The sequence below is a fragment of the Barbus barbus genome (assembly GCF_936440315.1).
Source record: "Barbus barbus genome assembly, chromosome: 37".
NCBI lineage: Eukaryota > Metazoa > Chordata > Actinopteri > Cypriniformes > Cyprinidae > Barbus > Barbus barbus.
Genome location: NC_136715.1, coordinates 21,694,271 through 21,716,547, shown reverse-complemented (window position 1 = coordinate 21,716,547; position 22,277 = coordinate 21,694,271). Strand labels below are relative to the sequence as shown.

General features: G+C 37.1%; 1 protein-coding gene across 1 annotated transcript in view; it reads right to left on the bottom strand.

The window, feature by feature from the left end:
* Positions 1-1,441: 1,441 nt before the first annotated feature.
* Positions 1,442-22,277, bottom strand: part of LOC306856768 (arf-GAP with coiled-coil, ANK repeat and PH domain-containing protein 3-like) — a 73,445-nt gene continuing 52,609 nt past the window's right edge. The window contains exons 10-25 of the mRNA XM_079396211.1: positions 15,778-15,890; positions 15,646-15,697; positions 15,449-15,549; positions 15,269-15,380; positions 14,066-14,274; positions 11,864-11,933; positions 10,361-10,455; positions 9,997-10,211; positions 9,043-9,138; positions 8,719-8,811; positions 8,417-8,637; positions 7,676-7,785; positions 5,797-5,907; positions 5,644-5,705; positions 3,560-3,609; positions 1,442-1,895 (exon numbers count right to left, since the gene is read on the bottom strand). Of these exons, the coding sequence (XP_079252337.1) occupies positions 1,827-1,895; positions 3,560-3,609; positions 5,644-5,705; positions 5,797-5,907; positions 7,676-7,785; positions 8,417-8,637; positions 8,719-8,811; positions 9,043-9,138; positions 9,997-10,211; positions 10,361-10,455; positions 11,864-11,933; positions 14,066-14,274; positions 15,269-15,380; positions 15,449-15,549; positions 15,646-15,697; positions 15,778-15,890 (1,779 nt within the window). The 3' untranslated portion in view covers positions 1,442-1,826. The remainder of the gene's footprint in view (positions 1,896-3,559; positions 3,610-5,643; positions 5,706-5,796; positions 5,908-7,675; positions 7,786-8,416; positions 8,638-8,718; positions 8,812-9,042; positions 9,139-9,996; positions 10,212-10,360; positions 10,456-11,863; positions 11,934-14,065; positions 14,275-15,268; positions 15,381-15,448; positions 15,550-15,645; positions 15,698-15,777; positions 15,891-22,277) is intronic.

Genomic DNA, 22,277 nt, shown 5'->3' with positions numbered 1-22,277 from the left:
CCTCATAAGGGGTTTTCTCAGGTCCACAAACAACAAAATGCCTGTGGAAAATTTCATCAAACATTCCAAGATATGAATTCAGAACAAAGGTCTCTTTCACAATATAAATGTATTTTTTGTTTGTTTTCTCTAGACAGTAGAGCAAATAGATGTATTGTTTATGTCTAATTGTATATCGGTGCCAAAAACAGTGACCTGACATTATTCTTTCTTAGTGTAATTCAGACTCATTTGTATCATTCCAGTATATTAGATGGCAGAGGTTCAGCACAGATATAAGGCACGGGCTCTTTCCTTATCCTGAGGTAATCCTGCTTCAGACGCCGTGTTGCTGTTGTGGTCACCACCCACACTCATCTGAAACAAAGTTTCATTTAATATTAATATCATAATATAAGAGAAACAGCTTTCTTTAGAAGCATATAAAGCTGATTCTCGTGTCAGAAACTTAATAAAACAACCACAATAGTTGTAACAATTACAATAAATTTCACAGGATATGCTGTATACATACATGTGTGTGTGTGTGTGTGTGTGTGTGTGTGTGTGTTAAATGCATGACATACTCACCACTTGAGTGAATTCAGAACAGATGAAAGTGAAGAGTGTGTCCAAGATGAATAATATCTGTAAATGGCTTTGTGATTTTCAGTAAATACTGGATATGTCACATAAACAGCACTTGCGCAAGTCCTGCTGTCAGTGTTAATGCAGTGATTTAAGAGGAAGGGAAAAGGAAGGTAACAATTTCTGTCTACTTTCACTTTTGATTCAATAATTTAAGGAGTGGTATAGGCTATTGTTTTCCTTTCTTCTGATCAGATGGAAGGCTTGCCATATGAAAAAAATGCCATATTTAACATCTTAAATATGCATACATTTGCATATTAAAACAAAATGATTTAGATTTCACATAAAATGTCACTTATATGTTGATTGTCTAAAGTTTATTTTTTCTTTTCGCCAAAATGGTTTGCCATAAGTTTTTTTTAACTCTTATGACAATAACCAGTATTTTTTTTTTTTAAAGATAAACCAACCAATATTTCAGAAAATCTCAAATGATCGAGAGACCTATTATAAAACAAGGCAGCATTTTCTATATAAGCAAACTGTCCTGCCCCAGCTTCCTGTTTCAATAATATGACTGCTTGTTAAAGAAAATGAAATGGCTTGTCAAGCCATTTATGTCTTTAAAAAATTATTAAAAATAATTATTTTGGATTTTTTCTTACATTTTGATGATTAAAGTCGCAAAGTTGTTGCAGAAAGTAATATTTATATAACCAAAATCACTGCCAATGTATATTTCAGTTGTTGAAGTTATCCCTTCAGCATTTTCAAAAAACAAGGAACATAATTATTCAACTTTTTGATCCATTCTTGTGTAGCTTGTGCTCACTAGATGTCACTGTCATCATAGATATATTACAGAATGGTTACATGTGAATTAGACTTTTTATTCACATGGTTAAAATTCACAGATAGCACACATACCAAGAATTCGGAATAAATTTCTCTTTAATAATGGGAAACAAATTCTGTAAACCAAATCCTGGGAATCAGAGCTGCTTAACTCCGCTCAGATCACACAAGCGATGTCAACTTTTAAAAACAACATTAAAAGAACTATAAAAGCTTAAAATCCCATACAGAGCCTTAGGAGAGGGCCAAATCTAAAAGCAAATCAATCTATGTTGTTAAAACCCATCACTATCCCCAAGCTCTTCTTTAAATATTGTCATATATTATTCTTTAAGATGAGAAGAATCTTCATCACAGTCAGCTTGAGTCTCTGAGGGCGTCTGGTCAAGCGGGACAGCTGGTTACTGTTTTGGAGGCGTGTAAAGCCATGTGCGGAAACTCCCGAAAGATGACAGTGCACGAGGTGATGCCTGTAATACGAAACAAGTTAGCAGACTTCAAGTACTGGACTGAGAATAACAAGAGATAGCCGAGTCCCTGCTCTGGAACACCAGGAAGTCATTTATTGTTATTGTATTAATCGAATATAATGTAATGTAGTGTAATATAATATCACATGATATTCCCAGCATTCTGCAAAACTTATTCCCATAATAAAAATAATCAGTTACTGGGCAATTGACATGAGATGTAGAGAAGCTTTGCAATTAATCTAAAACTATTTTAAACTACCCCCCCCCCCCCCATACATAAAAAAAATTACCATACATAATTGAGAAAAAATATTTAAATATGGTGAAAATGTGAAATAGTGACCAGTAACAGAATTTAAAATATACAACTTAACTTACACAATAATAACAACAATTATTAATAATCATAAGTGCAATGTGTGTAATATATAATGTGCACACAATCATTCAAACGTTTGGGGTCAGTATAAAAAAAAAGAAGAAATTAACACTTGTAATGATGCATTAAACGTATCAAAATCAGTGCTGTCAAACGATTAATCATGATTAATCGCATGCAAAAGTTTTTGTTTGCATAATGTGTTTTGTGTGTATATATATATATATATATATATATATATATATATATATATATATATATAAAAATACACACACATACAGTATATATTTTGAAAACATTTATCATGTCTATATTTATATAATTTATATTATAAATATATTTAATATATAAAATTTTTCTGAAATATATACATGCATGTGTGTGAATTTTATATATATATATATATATATATATATATATAATAAATACACACAGTACACAAACATATACACTGAAAAAAAACTTTTTTACTGAAAGTTAGTCAACTAAATTTGATTATTTAAATGTAGCTAAAATAGATTGATTACAACCACTTTCCTTAAAAAAAATGAGTAAATTCAATGTATTATTTTTTTCAGTGTATTATTCTTTTGGATGCGATTAATCATTTGACAGCACTAATCAAAATTGACCCTTGTTACAAAACATCTGTTTTCTAATTTTATCAAATAAATCGTTTTTTTTGTTTTACTTTCTGTTAATCAAAGAATTTAGAAAAAAAAGGTTTTAGAAAACAAATGTTTCTTGAGCAGCATATTAGAATGAGTTCTGAAGGTTCATGTGACACTGAAGCCTGGCGTAATGATGCTAAAAATGCAGCTTTGATCACAGAAATAAATTACATTTAAAAATATATTCCAAGAGAAAACAGTTATTTAAAATGGTAATAATTTTTCACGATATTACAGTATTTTTGATAAACAAATGCAGATTTGGTAAGAAATTTGTCAAAATGTTTTAAAAATTCTAACTCACCCCAAAAGTTTGATAGATAGTGTGTAAATATACTTAAAATGTAATATGAAACTAAAATTGTTGAATAAAAAGATAGGAAATTTGTCAACTACCCAATGTGATTGTGATTTAGGGAAGAGAAAAAGTGACTTTGCTCTGAGACCTTATTGAAGAGCAGCATTTTCAAGCTGTATTTATGACTTTCTTGAGTCAATCACACATGTATAAGCACAGAAGCCTTTTAAATGAGGCAAGAGACCCGTAAAGTAACCACCACTGCAAGTGAAAGACCCAAGCCCAGTAGAGAACAGTCTGTAACGTCACTCACTCGGGAACTCTTGTGCTTTACCCTCAATGGACTCGCAGGTATACTGGGTTCTAAAAGAGGAATAATACCCAGTAAGACAATGTTACCATCACAATATAAATGACAATAAAAACACAGAAATCAACTGCATTATGGGTGAAAAAACCCCACCCCCACACTTCACTGTCTGCAAAAGTCTTCATAATTCCTTAAACAGCTGTTGGTAAGGAATCGCAGACCGATGCAGAGCGTGTCGTAAGAGAGAAAGAGCAGAGCAGAAAAATGAGCTCAAGATTTTGTCTGGTTTATTGTTTGTCAGTGTTTCAAAAGACAAGATTCTTTTTCTAGATTTCTGTCGTACAAACAATACAAGAATGCAAACACAGAACGTCATGTAACAGTGCGAAAACAGATTGTACCGAATGTTGCAAGAGAAAACGAGTTAAAGGTCTGAACGCAAGAACCACAGCGAGAGAGCAAGCAGTCGAGGACAGTTCAAAGGTCAAAGCATATTCACAGCACAGTAGCTAAGAAGCATTTTTCAGTTCAACTTGGTTTAAAACACATCCAGACACAACGACTGGTCCCTTGATGGCAGGTATCTATTCTATACACCGTCTCTATTTTCAGATATTAAAAACTAAATTTCAGCTCGCTGAATGGTTCTGTAAAACAACAATTGAAAATGTACAATTACACTTTCCATTCTCCAAGCAAATTTTGAATAATTTTTTTTCTGTCAGCTTAATATGAAGAAACTAAGTAAACCAATTGTAGGTTGAATCCGCCAAAAAGTCTATCAAAACATCCGATCAGCCTGACATAGTAACAACCAATGGCATGAGTTTAGGGGCGGGTCTATTTGTTTGTTGACCAATTGCAGACTGGGAGAGTGTTTGGTTTGAAACTGCTAATATTATTATTAGTATTTTTACATGTTTCATATTTTCTTCACTGTCATCCTCTCCCATGGCCTCATGGGACAGTAAAGTATCCATCAGATGCGTTCTTCTGTCACTAGGACGTCATCTGGGTACTGTTTTAGGAATACTATGAATTCGGGCATACTACTCGGCTCACATACTGTTTTTTTTGCCTACTATAAAGTCAAGTCAAGTCTGCGGTCATGCATTTTTACATACTGACAGAATCAGGTGGCTAAAATAAGGAACCATGCTTGCTAATGCAGATGGGCACTTTGCCTTGGTGTGCGAGCGAGTAAACGCATGCAAATGCTGACTGCTTCTACAGACAGACTGCTCTAGACAAGCATTTCTCATTAAAAATCACATGACAGCCATTTGGGAGCCTGGCAATACAAGTACAAATATATAAAACAGAAGGTTGCTATAAGTTCTATAAATAATTTTGAATAGCTGACATCTCTTTAAAACTTTAAAGGGGTCAAAACACCCGTTTTATTAGCATATTAGTCCGATGTGTTTTTGAAATGTAAAAGACAAAAAAGTCTAGTTAGCTAAACATAAAGGCCTTGTTTTCTTTACTAAACGAGAAAATGTGCATGGATACAGATTTCTGTATTCCAGTTATCATTGCACTAATCCTCAGGACGGAACATAAATAAAAAGCACAACAACATTTACGTGAGGCAAAATAACATATAAAAAGAAAAGAACTCTGAAAAAAATACTGTCGGTAGGAAAAGTGCGCACAGTCATATTTTGCACATAATGAATCAATAACACTCAGAAATGCTGTTTTGAATAGTTAATGAATTCAAATTTGTTGAAACAAATTAGATTAGGCCATTAATTAATCGCATTTAAAGTCACGTTTGAATAATACACAATTCTAGTCGTCGCATATTGTAAATAGCCATTCCATTTCAATATTTTGTGTTACCCACATACATACATACGAGCACAACGTGTAAACTAATTGGTCAGGTGGGGAGGAGGTTGAAGATAGCACTCGATCCTTGCTAAAGCTATTCCTGTTAAGGGCTACAAACTTAGTAGGTAGTTCTCCTCACAGTCTGTCAGCACTCAAGAGCGCCCCCTAGCATTCCTCAATGTTGAGGCAGATAAACTCCTGAATACACTTTCTATACTGCTGCTCTGTTGGATTGCTGCTGGGGTATTGACCTGGCTGTCCGAAGGGCCCGTCCGCTTCTCGCATCTCCTCGTTCATCCGGGCTAACCGCAATCTGACCGAGAGAGAGAGAACAAAAACATTGGCTTTCATGTGCAATGGCACTCTGGGAGAATCTACAAAGGGAAGTGAAGTTCTTGACTCACAGTGTGACGATGTCCGCGTTGGCTGCCTGAACAGCGATACTAAGAGGGTCCTGGCCGCCCTCGTCGACCTCCACCTGAGAGGCTCCTCGTTTCAGGAACAAACACACCTGTCTGTGGACACACGCATGCAGTACACAAAGGGTTAAATGATAGGTTATTCTGAGGTAGATCGGCATATTACTAAGGTTTGGACAAATTTGTCTCAGAAAATACAGTTTGATGTTAGCATGTTGCTAAGCTAACAACACAGTACTCTCATAAACACAGACAATCCCTCACAAATTTTAGTCCATTTAACCATTTTTTTTAAACAATCATTTTAGGAGTATTCACAATAGTGTGTAAATTACCTGCATCATTTGAGCTACAAACAATAACAAAACCTTAAATCACAAACGCAACTTATTTAAGAAGGAGTGCTATTACTTATAGGATGACCATACGTCCTCTTTCCCCTAGACGTGTCCTCTTGGGCATAAAAAATGCACATGGCCGGGATTTCTAAAGTGAACTCCCGCGGCAGATAAAAAGGTCTACACTTAACCATGAGAAACTCTAGGTTAGGTGAGCAGTGTCTTCCAACAATGTGCAAACCAAGCTTTGTTTACATAAATGGGGTGGTGATGGCGCAGTGGATAAGACACATGCCTTTGGTGTGAGAGACCCGGGTTCGAATCCACTGTGAGACACCAATGTGTCCCTGAGCAAGACACTTAACCCCTAGTTGCTCCAGAGGCGTGCGACCTCTGACATATATAGCAATTGTAAGTCGCTTTGGATAAAAGCGTCAGCTAAATGAATAAATGTAAATGCACAATCCTCCACCTCTGGTCTGAGTCATCTGCCGTTCTATCTGTTCGGAGCGTGTAGCGTCCGGTTAGATCAATAACATTATTGGGTATGTCGCTGTGTAGCCATGTTTCTGTGAAAACCATGACATTGCAGTCCAAAAGTCTCTTACTATGGGTGATGCGAAGTCGTATCTCATCCATTTTGTTCACCAATGACCGCACATTAGTGAGGAAAATGCTGGGTAAAGAGCCGGTGCGGTGTCAGCTTTAGCTTATCTCTTAGCCCTCCGCGTTTCCCCCGCTTTTGTTTACGATCTCGGCGCCGCCTGTGAGCACTTCCGCCCGGCCGAGTAGAGTGCGTAGCCTCGGGTGTACTGGAGATCTCGGGGATGAGTCAATGATTGGTTATAAAACTGTTGGAAAAGTGCCGACCGATATCCAAAAGCTCCTGTCGGGTGTAAGATGTTAAGGCAAAGCTGTTCAGTGCGAACAGGCCCGAGATGAGCAGGACAAATACTGCAAAATTGCAAAAACTGGAGAGACGCTGAGCCTCGCGATGTGTACGCGCCGCCATCTTGGTCCAAAATATTGCTTTAAAACAGCGTTATAGCATTAAACATGAATAAGCTGATTCAAATTACAACTTAAATTTCTACTATAATGCAGCTCTCCAGTGCATTCATGCTTTTACTTGTGTCTAACCTAGACGGACTGAACCGAAGAAATGAACCGGAGAAGATACCACAGACGTTGAAGGTGTTTACCACCCGGGACATTTCTGGAAGGTTCTAGCTGTTTCGAACACCCAAAACCAACTAAAACAACTAAAAATTAGTCTAGCCTGAATTTGTTCAAAATATCATCACACCAGTTCGTTCTTCGATTTTGCTTGAAGTATATCGGGGCCTCAACAACTGCATATTGTAGTGTTAGAATCCCCTAACACTGTGGCAGTGAGTTTTACTCCCTACTGTTTGGAACAGCCTTGGCAATGAGAATGTGAATTTTAGATCTGAAATGTCTAGGTAGGCAGATCACTAGGTTACAGAACTTTTGTGTGATGTTTGCCACAGCTGTGAGTTTCTTACCCAGTGTGACCCAGACACGTAGCGTGGTGCAGAGGTGCCCGTCCTCGTATGTCCCTCTGATTGACATCTGCTCCATTCTGCAGCAGGAACTCACAGGCTATCAGAGAGCCCTATGAGAACGAGCGATATCAAACATTAGTAAAGTAAACACCGTTAATTCACTCTACTAACTGTACATGAAGTATATACTGTTAAACAAAGATTATAAAATGGATAGTTCCGGTCCTTGATTCTGATTGGTTGAGCAACGTTCAAAGCTGTTATAAATTAATTTACAAATATACACCTCTTTGTTTCTGTCTGTGTGTTGCTCGGCAACCACTCTGTTGATTTTATTAATATCATTACATTTTATTTGCTTTGCTTTATTTCAGAAAACTTTGCTACGTATATGGAATAACTGTTTTATAACAGCAATAACCCCGTGAAGCCATGGTTTATAGTGAATTCATAACAGCCAAGGTGGTTTTAAGCACTCTGCGTCATGCCTAACAACGCCCCTTAGCTGTTATAAATTCACTGTAAACTACAGCTTGTGGGGCTTATTGCTTGGAGTATGATTTACAAGAAAACACATTTTTAGTCTTTCTACTTTTTTTACATTTGACATTTCTGACTAAATGGGGGTGGGCAAGTGACATAACTGGTGTTGTGCCGTAACACCGGTATCACCACCAACACCGTCTATTGCAGCAAGCCTACTTCAAAGTAAATCCTACACCAGATTTTATTCAGTCTCACCCCTGCGACAGCTTGTATTAATGGACCCTTGCTTTGGTCCTCCTCACTGACAGAGTTGACATCTGCGCTGTGTGCGAGCGCCTCTGCCATGACCGGTATGTTCCTGGCCCGTGACGCCTTATGAAGCAACGCATTCGGGTCAAGCTCCCGTACGTCCTCTGGATCCGATGCTTCCTGCTCGATATCAACCTCCCCGCTGGACTCATCCGAGTCCTCACACTCTGCAATAAAACAAAGACATGGGAGATGATGAAGGGGATCAACACAACAGAGAGATGTGCCAAAGTAGGACATCTTCTCACCTTCCTCAGTGACGCTGTCCACCACTGAGCCAAAAACGAGTATGTCTGTGCTGCCGTCAGTACTGCCGCCAAGCCCGCTATCACTGCTGAGACCTGCGGGGCCAATGGGTGCCAAGCGAGGGACACGTTACTCACACAATGACCTTCTCAATCATTCAGTGCTCGACTCCTCACACAATACATTAGAAAATGTGTCTGCAACAGGCAAATGTGCAGACCAATGTTCCTGTAGCTACTCTCAAAATTAAATCTGCAGGAGATATTGGATGGCTGGACGTGGTGGTCTCGTGGTTTTTAGAAGGTAAAGTCTTATTAGGAACTTACTGCGAGGCCCTGAGCCTGTGTCGAAGTAAGAGAAGAGCGAATCAAGCTCATCGGGACAGAACAAGGATTCTCTCCGAAACTTCGCAGCTGCTGCAGCTGAGGATGACAAATAGAGAAGAACATCATGTCAACTTCTCACTTTGTATAACACTCATAATGCATTCAAAATCTGTATTTTCACATTTTGTCCTTTAAAATCATCATTTTATAAAACAGTCATAACTTAATTTAAATGTTACTGTTATAACCATGTTATTACTGCATTCACCTTTTTATTACTTAAAATGGAGAAATTCTTTGAAATTTCAAAATACTATGATGCAATATATATTTGTTTTGAATATATCATTGTATGAAATTTATAAGACCAAATAATGTGAGAAAATTTCCAGTATTAAGTTAACTGGAATGAATGGCATTTCCTTTGAATTTATCATTTTAAATATAATTTGAAAATATAATTATAATTCAAAAACTTACATATTCATGAAAAAACAACATCAAAACATCATAAATATTACTCTGAGAAGTTTGCAAATGCAATAAATGAATTTTACTTGCATAAACTTTCACTGTCTGATCACAAAAGTGATACATTTTTAATGCTGCAATGGCTCATCAATAGGTGTACTTATGTTTATCAACAAAATTCAGTCACAAATATGTGTGAGATATGGGGAAAGGCTAAATATATTTTACAAAAGGTATTTTTGACACGTAATGGTACTATACATGTACAAGGTCTAAAATGATGGTTATATCTTGCAAAAAAGTAACATAAGATAAAAATCACTATATATAATAATAAAAATTAATTATGTGTACTTAATGAATTTGTAAAGTAATTTTACATTTTTTTTAAAAATATATCTCTTCCAGGTCAAAACGGACCAGAATGAGGGCTAACTCAGAAAACAGTAGAAGAAATATGTTCAGAAATGACCAAGCAAGTACCAGCGGAGAGATTGGCTGGCGACATGATCCTGGCATCGTGCCTGTATTTCCGGCGGGTTTTAGGGGCTCTGATAGAGCTATTGTGTCTCCTGCACTTCTTCACGCTCCAGTGATGTGATTTTCTGCTCCCCTCCACCAGAGCCTCGGAGCCACACATCTTCTTCAGAAACTTCCTCTCCACATATTTCGCTTTGATCCACGATTCTTTCTCCTGCCTAAATAAAACAAGCACAAACGGCAGCTTCTATCAACGAAACATTCGCCAAATGAAAATATAACGACATCAAAAAGAAGAAAATATCATTTTAGTTGCAGATTCTGCTATTGGTATAACGCAAAAGCAGAGACTTGTCCGCACACTGACCTTGAGCTGCTGGGACCAGGTTTCTTAAGTCTCTGTTCCTCACATGCACCTTCATAAATCTGGTTGATTACAGCGTTGCCAAGCTCACACATTAACTACAGAGAAAACAATCATAAAGGATTATTCATATTATTATTTGCATAAAGTATATAACGTGTGCTTTCATAGAATTCCCTCAAAATTCTCATTACCACAATGCATCCAGATATTTTTTCAAGTTCATTCTCATTATTATAAAAGTAAAACTATTAGTTAGTTAAAATGAATGTATTAAAGGTGCCATAGAATGAAAAACTGTCTTTACCCTGGCATATTTAAATAATAACAGTTCTGTACATGGAAATGACATACAGTGAGCCTCAAACACCATAGTTTTCTCCTTCATATGTAAATCTCGTGATTAAAAAAGACCACTGAAAAACAGGCGAATCAGAACATAACACCGACTGTGACGCAACAGTCGGGATCACTACGCCCCCAACATTTGCATAAACCCGCACTTGTTCTAAGCCGGCCGAACCATCAGAAGCTCTGCAGGTATTGTAAATAAACAAGCGCGGACAACAGCGAAAATAACACAATAAATGTTATGTTCCAGGCCGTGCAGGGGGTGTGAAGTGCAGGGATGGGTTGGTGTCTGTATTCAGAAAGGCACAGAAAGCAAATAGCCACTAAAGGGACGTGGTTAGCTCCTTGCTAGCGGTAGCCTGTGACAGTACATAAGATTTCACTCTCAGTAAGGAGAGATGAGGATGATGGCGAATGACTTACAGATCCTGAGCACCACTGACAAGCATCTGATCTTGTGAAATGTGTGGTAAGTACTGTTGCTCCATAATGTAAACATAGTTTGTGTGATCGCGTCTCTTGAAAGTGAACTATAACGCGATCGATGGATCGTTCAAAAGCAGTTTCAATGCCTCGCATATTAATAACGGCTCCCTGATGCCCGCGTTTTATATACAGTATAATTACCCGACGATATAACTGCGAGAGAAAGTATTTAAATATATATTTTCCTCCCTGTGCTTCCTTCTTGCTGATGAGCCGTACTGTGAAACAGCCAATCAGAGCAGAGCTCATTATTATTCATGACCCTGCCAAATAAGCCAATAACAGACCGTTTCATTCTAGGGAGAAATCCTAGGGTTGTAAATGGACATGTAAAATCGTTTCTGGAGATTTTTTGCCCTTACCTAAGCCACATACCTTCTGTGTAGATATCAGAGAACAATTTAAAAATACTGTATCAATGCATTCTATGGCACCTTTAAGAAGAAAAAAATAATTACAATGAATGAAATTTCACATTAGCGTAATGAGAATTCAGGGGGAAAATGTGCTTAATATCTTATTAATGAATGTAATGTCACATTGCAGACCATCTTAAATTTTGTAGAGATATTTTCTTTGATTTCTTCTTATTTTGGGGTGAAATAGGATATTAACATAATCTTGACAGGTTTGTGAGATTCACCCATTTAGTTCTCACTGGGATCTCACCTTCACAAGCTCTGGCTCCCATGTGTCGAGTGTTAAAGAGCGAACTTTAGAGCAGTGGACGCCTAAACTCCTGCAGAGATAGAATACAGATCAGAAAATTAACCTTATCTTCAAGCATGTTCAAGATGGCATTGTTCTGATTTAGGCACATTTTTTTCTAATGACTTCTGTTATATTTTCTGATTGCAAAATAAATGTTTCAAGTCTAGCAATGGCAGGACACATTAGGATCAGCCTCCTTTAGAAACCTGTCAGAATCACAGAATCCTCATCTGCAGCCCCCGTTGTGTCTGAGCACATCAAATCTAATGCCTCTGTGTATTATGGGGCTTTTGTCTTGCGTTCAGTCACAGACGCCCATCTCCGAGGAGGCTGGAGAGATTTAATCTGATTAGCAGGCTGGCGCCGGTAATCTGCATAGGAACTGATGGAGCAGAAAAGGTGCTTCATCCTGAGGGTGTGACGAGCGTCATATGGATGAGGGCCTGCTTACATGCGAAGCCATTCTGGTGTTGGGTTCAATCTGTCATGAGTGATGCAGTTGGGATAAATGTTGTGATGCAGGTGCTTTAAGGCCTGTCTATATCTTCAGTCAAATCAGTAAGGAAGCAGATGGCTTCTCAGATGTTTAGAGAGCCTTTATGTCAGCTGTACGATGTTTGGAGCATGTACAAGTCAAATAACAATGGCTTGTTTTGTACTGCTTTGTTTTTCCTATGACCTATGATGCTTTGCGCAAATTATGACTTCCCATTACATGTTAACAATGAGCAAAAGGTTTGCTCTATGAATGCAATAATAAGCATTTCAAAAAGTCTATGGATACAGACCATGAATAACCCTAAAGCTTGATTATTTCCACAGCAATATTACAGACATGATAATTATCACTATTTTATGTAACATGTAACTGGAACATTGGGTGATACATTTTTTTTCTGTCATTTTGACAGTAATAAATATTGTATTTACTGCCTTTCACTTAAAAATGAAAGTTCTGTCATTAATTACTCGTGTCGTTCCAAACCTGTAAGACCTTCGTTCATCTACGGAGCACAAATTAAGATATTTTTTTATGAAATCTGAGAGCTCTCTGACCCTGCATAGACGGCAAGGATCCTAACATGATTAAGGCTCAGAAACATAGCAAGGAGATCATTAAAATAATCCATGTGACATCAGTGGTCCAACCGTAATTTTACGAAGCTACGTGAATACTTTTTGTGCGCAAAGAAAACAAAATAACGACTATTCAACAATTCGTCTCTTCTGCATTACCCTGGCGCTATTTTGGAGATTATCACATACGTAAACAACGTATGCAACGTATGTATGCGGACACGTTGTTTATGTTCAGATAAAAGCATAAACAACATAAACAGCGTATCTGCGTACGGTGCTGCTGACACAGAACAGCATGGGTTGTTTACGTTTGTGATGCTCTCCAAAATGCGGAAGAGACGAACTGTTGAATAAAGTCGTTATTTTTGTTTTCTTTGCACACAAAAAGTAATCACGTAGCTTCATAAAATTAAGGTTGAACCACTTATTTCAACAATCCCCTTGCTACGTTTCTGAGCCTTGACCGTGTTAGGATACTTGCAGTCTATGCAGGATCAGAGAGCTCTCAGATTTCATCAATATCTTAATTTGTGTTCCAAAGATGAACAAAGGTCTTACGGGTTTGGAACAACATGAGGGTGAGTAATTAATGACAGAATTTTAATTTTTTTGGGTGAACTATACATTTAAGTAAAAAAGGGGAGACAAATACATTTTAAAGCATCCGTGTGAAAACAAAACTGGAAAGAGACGTGATGATTGGGGGATAAAGAAAGATTATTAGAGTATTGTAAATTAGATCAGGAGAGCAGACCACAAACGCGCAGCATATGTTGTCATTTTTCATATTGTTACAGCAGAATACAAATAATGAGGAGGAAAATAATGCAGCGGTCTCAAAAAAGAGCTCTTCCATGGATATTCTGGTTGCATTAAAATACCAAGCGTTAGAACATAAGAACATAAAGGCAAATTTACAGCTCATTCAAACTGATGGATCAGTATTATTTACAGTGCAAACTTATGATTTGATTTGTTTAAGTCTATTTAAGTGGAATTTTAAGCCTCCCATAATTTAAAATGCAGTAGGCTCATGGTGGATAACTTAAATCCTAACTAGAACAAACAGCAGCCTCTCACCTGTGAATGCCAGAGCACTCGATGCAGAGCAGAATGCCGAGGTTGATGCTGGCCCAGCGAGGGTCGGCCTGGCCACAGTCACAGCAGATCTCGTTTCCTGGCAGAGACTGGACCCGCTGTAGGATACTCTCTCCCCTAACAATACGCTCCCGCGGCTCGCTGGCAGAGTCGATACTGCTCGTGGAGGGAGACGCTGTCCTGTCCAAATGCTGTAGAATCAAGAGTTTGTGCTCTTAACTTTCTCAACATTCAAACTATATCAAATGCAATTTATGAAATTGGGTCAATGGCATGCCCAGATCTAAAAAAAATACATTAAAAATGCCATTTATGCATAAAATGACATGAATGCACCTCTCTTATAATGACAATTTATCAAGTGTTTGACTTACTATTCATATATGTGTGTACATGCATATATATATACACACACACACACACACACATATATACATATATATACAAGAAAAAGTGCTTCACTCCTTATTAGTATAAAAAAATATAAACACATATGTCACATGGTGCAATCAACATGATGTGGTGCAACCGATCAGGAAATGATATCATGACTGTGTGTAAAAGCCAACAAGCTTCTTAAATAATTTGATCTTTTTATGACAAGGTTAGTTCAGTGAATAGTTCAGAGGCCCAAATCCCCCCAAAGTAATGATAGTTATTAATTAATTACTTGCTATTAAAAATAAAACACAAAAAACAGAAAATCATATAATAGCAAGGACTCCTGAAAATGTGTTAAGGCCAATAAGCCTCTTAAAACAAAAGTTAGTTTAGCTAGTAAAATGTAAATCGATGCTACTCAAACATAATGATATTCATGAGTTAATAATGTGTTATATGTATAAAACAAACACACAAACAAAAACCTTACCATGTATAACTTTTTGGAAAATACTGATTAATGATTACATTCAAGATGTAAGGAAAATTATACCTTTTACTGTACTTGGTTACAAAACACAACCAAGCAATTATAAATTTAAGCTTTCTTCAAAACTGTATTAAAAACGAAACAAATGAAATCTACCTTCTCAATGAACGTCAAATATTTTTACTTCTCTACGCCTATTCGTCATTGACCCAATTTCAAACTTTAATCCAAACTTTAAAATAACATTTCACCACTTTTCATTACATTTTGATGTATAATCCTATATACTAATGTGACAGAGTAGTTGGACTGACCTCAACGTAATAGTTCTCAGAAATTTCTCTGTAGGCAGAAGCAATGCTCGCCTGAACTGCTTGAATCCAAGCTTGACGGAGCTTCTCAGATTCAGCCTGCAGCATACAGCTCCTGATAGGGGTTGATCTGATATTAGATACTGTACACACACACACACACACACGTGACACAGTACTCACTTTGTAGGTGACACCACTTCAAAACAGAACCTTCTCTCAATGTCCTCGCATGGTTTCACAGAGCAAAGCCTCAGGTCCTCAACAACCACAGTCAAAGCATCCTATACAAAAAACAGCAGATTACAGCGTCAGGTCACAATAATCATTTGTAGCACTTGAAAAAAATCTTAACGAGTTAATCTCTGCAAACCACCTACTTTTAGTCGTTTCTGATACACTAATTGACTGTTCTGTATTGAAAACCATCGCCTGGTAGGAGAAGAAACAAACTCGATATCAGATTTCCTCCACAAAATGAAAGATATATAGACAGTCGAGCCTGTTCTTACCTGTTCCACGTCTTGAAAGCATTGCTCGCCCTCTTGAAAAGGTAGCCCTCCATCACCACACCATTAGGAGCATCAACATCGAATTCCACTTTGGAGTCATCGTATGCAAAATCCTGTCATGCACAAAACAGAGCAGCTCTAATTGATTCATGCAGGTAAGTGGCACACAAAAAACAGGGCTCTTCTCTCTCACCCTTCAGTCAGTGCTAAGGACACTTATTGTTCTGTTAAATCTTCTCCGAGACAGACAAAAGACAAAACTTAATCCCGATCAGTCAAAACATAATCCTCATGACCACAGCAGCCAATCCAATCCCTCTCATTTCAGTCAATAATGACCGCCAGCCTCTTAAAACATCTCCCACCACAAGTATTGCTCCATCTATATACCAACTGAGCTGCGATCGAGCTGTTAGAAGAGTTTTCTAAAAGCTGAATGAATCATTCCCCTCCAACATCAATGACACTGACATTGCAACGGCTGTTTCGAGTTTTGCGCTCTGGCCACAAACACACACAGAAACCATAAATACAACAAACAGTCATGTTTCAAGATCAATCATCAAAATGACATGAGACTGAAAAAAGATCCAAATGACATGAAAAGAGGCCACTCTGTTTTCAAGCTCAACGAAAATTTGCCTATATTAGAGTAATTTTACAAAAAAAAAAAAAAAGAATAAATAAAATACCAAATATGGTAACAATTATACATTTTAAAAATTCATTTATTTTTCAATTCATTTTATTAATACAAAATTACATTGACATTGTTTTAGCGAAACAATATGAAGTTACTTTTACAGATAAGTATTTTAGAAAACAAGTAAATGTATTTATTAAAATTTAAATGCAAAACATAGGACTCTACATCAGTAATGATGATTTTAATACCGTTAATAAAAGGTATGCATTATTTATACTTAGTACATATTTAATATGGTACTATAAAAGTGTTTTATAGGTCATATTTAAAATGCAATGATCAGTTTTATAGTAGTAGAGCATATTTAACAGCTCCATCTCTCTATCCACTAAAGGTATTCTTGGCCTGAAAAAGTTTGAAGACCTCTACACTAAATAAATAATGAAATAAATATTGTACGAGCGATGTGAGTAAGTAAAATACTAAATACCCATACTGGGGGGAAAAAAAATATCAATAAGAGATCACTGAAGTTAAATAATATACAGTACATGTAACAAAACACTGACAAAATTCATTGAAACTCACCAAAGTATACTTCAATCTCCCGAATATCTTCATCTTTAAAAACTGTTTATCCAGAAGCATCAGTAATAATGGAGCAACGCGGGCTTTTGCTAAGAGCTTAGTCTTGTTTCTCTACAGCGAAGTCATCTCACATCAAAGTCAAAGGCACGCGCTTCATCGATCTCGTGCGCACTCCTCTCTTCACTCAAGCGCGAGCGAATGGCGAACGCGCATCACGCTTCCACCGCTCAATATTCACATGATTAGCATACAGCTGTCGATGTGCTCTTCTCCATGACCTCAGTCAGAGAGCCGACTGCAAAGATTATTTCACAGCCACGCACAGAAAGCAACGCTTCATTCGCGGATTTACGAGCGCGCGGTGTTCTCGTCCATCTGTCTGACAGCATGCAAGACCATTGCTGCTCAATCAAGCAAGCGTTATTGCCCCTCTTTCTTCCAGCTCTCACACGCTCTAACAAGTGGATCACAGGAGATATTACACTTGTTAAGGATTTCAGTCGGTCTATCACGCCTGCATTATGAAGAAAAAACACAACGCCACAAATCAATAATAATAGATCATCTAAACAGATTCCACCATGACTTCACTACACCTCAACTAACTGAATGAACCTCGATTACTGAAGAAATGCATTACATATTTTAAATATGCAAAATACAACAACGTTTACACTGAAAATTGATTTGTTTATTGAGGCAAAAGTCACAGTTAATGGTCTATGAATAGCGAGCATTGGGCCTTAAAGGGATAGTTCACCCAAAAGCATTCGTTCATCTTCGGTACACAAATTAAGATATTTTTGATGAAATCCGAGAGCTCTCTGACCCTCCATAGACAGTAAGTATCCTAACCCGATCAAGGCTCAGAAACGTAGCAAGGAGATTGTTCCAAAATGGCGCTATAGGGTGACACAGAGGAGACGAATTGTTGAATAAAGTCGTTATTTTTGTTTTCTTTGCACACAAAAAGTATATCTCGTAGCTTCGTAAACTTGTTGAACCACTGACCTCACATGGATATTTTTAACGATGTCCGTGCTACGTTTATGAGCCTTGATCGGGTTAGGATACTTACTGTCTATGGAGGGTCAGAGAGCTCTCGGATTTCATCAAAAATATCTTAATTTGTGTACCGAATATGAATGAAGGTCTTACGGGTTTGGAACGACATGTAATTAATGACACTTTAAAATAAAGTGTGACGGAATGTGGCATATAATAGTTTGTCATAACCTTTTAATATTATTTACTTACAATAAAATAATACTAAAATTAGGGAGGGATATATCTTATTATTTCGAAATTTCCACCAAATTAAATTCAGTTTGGAATAACCAATGTTTTTTTTGTTGACAAGAAATCTTTACAACAGAAAAGGACATGAACCTTGTATGTCAAGGTCAGTAAATTGTTGGAAGATGTGATATTTTAACATTTTCATTTTCAAATGGAGTAACCCCAATTTTTGTGAATATATATTATATATATATATACAGGGTGGGCCATTTATATGGATACATCGTAATAACATGGGAATGGTTGGTGATATTAAAGTCCTGTTTGTGGCACATTAGTATATGCGAGGGGGCAAACTCCTCAAGATGGGTGGTGACCATGGTGGCCATTTAGAAGTCGGCCATCTTGGATACAACTTTTGTTTTTTCAATAGGAAGAGGGCCATGTGACACATCAAACTTATTGGTAATGTCACAAGAAAAACAACGGTGTGCTTGGTTTCAACGTAACTTTATTCGTTCATGAGTTATTTACAAGTTTCTGACCACTTATAAAATGTGTTCAATGTGCTGCCCATTGTGTTGGATTGTCAATTCAATGTTATTACGGTGTATCCATGTAAATGGCCCACCCTGTATATGTATGTGTGAGAATACATGCACGTGTTTTGAAATTTTTCAAATTTTTCCTTTTCATCCTGTGAGACATGCTTTGAGAAAAGCATTCAAGTGAACATGGACGAGTACGTTTATTTGAAAACAAAATTGCACATGTTCCCACATAGCCTGTATAATAACAAACAAGTGCAATCTGGTTCTCAGTCTTTCATTAATCCAGTTTTGTGTTCCACGTTAGCACTGCATGCTCATAAAGCCACCTAGCGCAGCTGAGTGTGCGACATACCGTAACTCTGTGAAGGACTGAGAAAGAAAAACCCCAAGGGAGCCACAAGCAGGTTAGACGTGAATAAAAGACCAGTGTGAGAGGATCGAGTTAGTGTGTGTGCATGTGTTACGAGTGACAGATGCAACACGAGGAGGCAGTAAAACAAATAAAAAAAGAGATCGTAACTCTGTCAGTGGAGGAGGCACTGTTTAGGCATCTCTGCAGATAATTCATTTGACAAATCAACAGGACGCTTCCGCCCACGGCATCGCTCAGGAATCGCAGCTGGCCGCATTCACCGACTGCTCTCATCTCATAAGTTTGGAGCTAGATATATTAACATTTTCTGAGTTCGTTCATACACTGCGACAATGGTGGGATGCTATTGGTAGATTACAGAGCTGGTAGTAATTGATTACATGTAATCTGGATTACATGATCAGATTATAAAAATTAGGTAGCCCTACTAGATTATATTACATTTTAAAACACTCGTAATCAGACTACTTTTTATTGATTAAATGATCACATATTTTTCACTCAGTAACAATAAATTATTCATATCTCTCTATTTCTACTTTTTCATCTTTTAAATTTTTCTTTCTAATATGTGACCCTGGACCACAAAACCAGACATAAGGGTCAAGTTTTTGAAATTGAGATTTAGACATCATCTGAAAGCTGAAATAAGCTTTCCATACGGTTTGTTATGAAAGGACAATATTTGGCTGAGATGCAACTATTTTCAAATCTGAGGGTGCAAAAAAAATCTAAATATTAAAAGAATCTCCTATAAAGTTGTTCGAATGAAGTACTTTGCAATGCATATTACTAATCAGAAATGAAGTTTTGATATACTTACGATAGGAAATTTACAATATCTTTTCATGGAACATGGTCTTTACTTAATATCCTGATGATTTTTGGCATAAAAGAAAAATAGATAATTTTGACCCATACAATGAATTGTTGGCTATTGCTACAAATCTACTCGTGCGATTTAAGACTGGTTTTGTGGTCCAGGATCACAAATAGACTACTGCTTGTTATATAGATAAATGTGTTAAGTCAAAAGTAATCTAAAAGTAATCAAGAAGTGATCTGATCTGATCTAAAACGTGTAATGTAATGAATCACGTAACAAACTACAATTTTTGTCATGTAATTCGGGATCAGCAACAGACTACACTTTGTAAGTAATCTACCCAACACTGTAGATATAATATACATAGATGCATCCTTAGCGGCTGTTTCTATGGTCTGCTAAACGTAAGCCATAGTCATCTTGGAGCAATAATTTGCCAGTTGGTCAAAGCCAGTCCATGATCACTTGTGAGCAAGCTGACTATGAGTCTGCATCAGTAGTTATAAGCGTATATGAATATCTATATCTGTGATCAGATGAATATTTTACTAAACTAACAATACAAGACAAAGGCAGATAAACCATAAAATATGGTTAGAGAGTTGCTTTGGTGTTCTGAATGCGTTGCTAGAAGGGTGCTACGGATCCAGGTCAGAAGAGCCCAAGTCTTGTGATTTGTGACCCTCTCTGATGAGCCGTTTCTGTAGGCTGTGCGAGTGGACATGGCAAAGATGTTAATCTCCACTCAGGGTCAACAGATCACCAGACGGCATGCTGTTTTGTGGAAGTGTGCTGAACATACGGGACCAAACGTGCTGCATGCTTTAAGCTTATTACAGACTTTACAGCTTTTCTCTTTCTCCCAGTAGTTTCTCACTCTCTTTCATCCACAGTTCAATTGTTCCTCATTCTTATCTTTAGCTGTCTGACAACCTACTCTGTAATTCAAAATCCTGTGTTTTTTGTTACAAAGTTATTTTTGTCCCTGTTCTCCGGCCTGATTTTCCTTTTAGTCTCATAACTTTGAAAATCATTATTACACATACTTTATGTTTGGGTTTAGTTAGATTTTGTAAATGTAATAGCGAGAACTGAACCTCAAAATAAAGTGTGACCCATATTTAATGTCATATGTGAGAAAGAAAATCATGTGAATATGGAACAAAATGACGACAGAACTTTCATTTTTGTCCCATTAAGGAGAGCAATGTGGACAAAAACAGGACAGCACATTAAAATGCTCTGCCGATGCTCCTTCCAGATTTTGTCATGTAAATGTTTACCTCATGTTGCCCTCTAAAATCCTGTTGGTGTTACAGAAACAGGAGGTTTGATTCATCTGCAAGTCATGTTCTAAATAACACTCTTGGCCTGCGGACAATCACTTTCACGTGTGTGCAGCGCTCTTGAATCAAGCTCCGCCTGTTCAGGACAGTTGGTGGCACTAATTTGTCTGTGTTTTTGGCGCGCCACCTCTTGCCCTCCCTAAGTATTGGGACATCGGGTCTTTGCCATCTGCTATGTTTAACTGTGCTGGCCAGGGCAACGTGCTCACAGAGAGAGACTGCCAGACCTCGGCTGACTCCAGACTGTCTTCACAGACCCACCTGGAGCCCTCCATTCTACCAAAGACTTTGATTCAAATATTTTGAAGGTATTAAAGACATTGTCACAAATAATAATTAAAGATTAGCCCAGGTTTTTTTGTCAAGAATAGCGTGACCCGGGTATCAATATAAGGAAGCATATGTGTAACAAAATTCAATTTGAAATGTAATATGAAAAATGTCAATGCAATGTGTAAAATGGCAACGTATTTCTATATTTAAATTCACATTTACATGTAAAACGTCTCTCATTATCTCACACACACTCTTGGGACTGAATTTTGTCCATAAACATGAATATGCACAACTACTGATTAAACATTGCTGAATGAAATATGTATCACTTTTACATTTAATAGTCAAAGTTATGCAAGCAAAATTAATAAATTTAGTCACATTTCAGTGTAATATTTGTTCTTTTGTTAGAAAGAATATGACTGTTTCACAAAATGTGACTGTTTTTGAGAAGTTATGATTTCAAAGTAATTAAATCTATCGATTTCAATGAAGTTGCTGCTTCTAATAAATGATATAAAGCATAATGATATTCAAAACCAATTTCGGTAACACTATTTTAAGGTGTCCTTGTTACACTTCACATGCACTTACTATTATAATAACAATAAATTATGCATAATTACATGCAAGTAACCCTAAACCAAACCCTAAC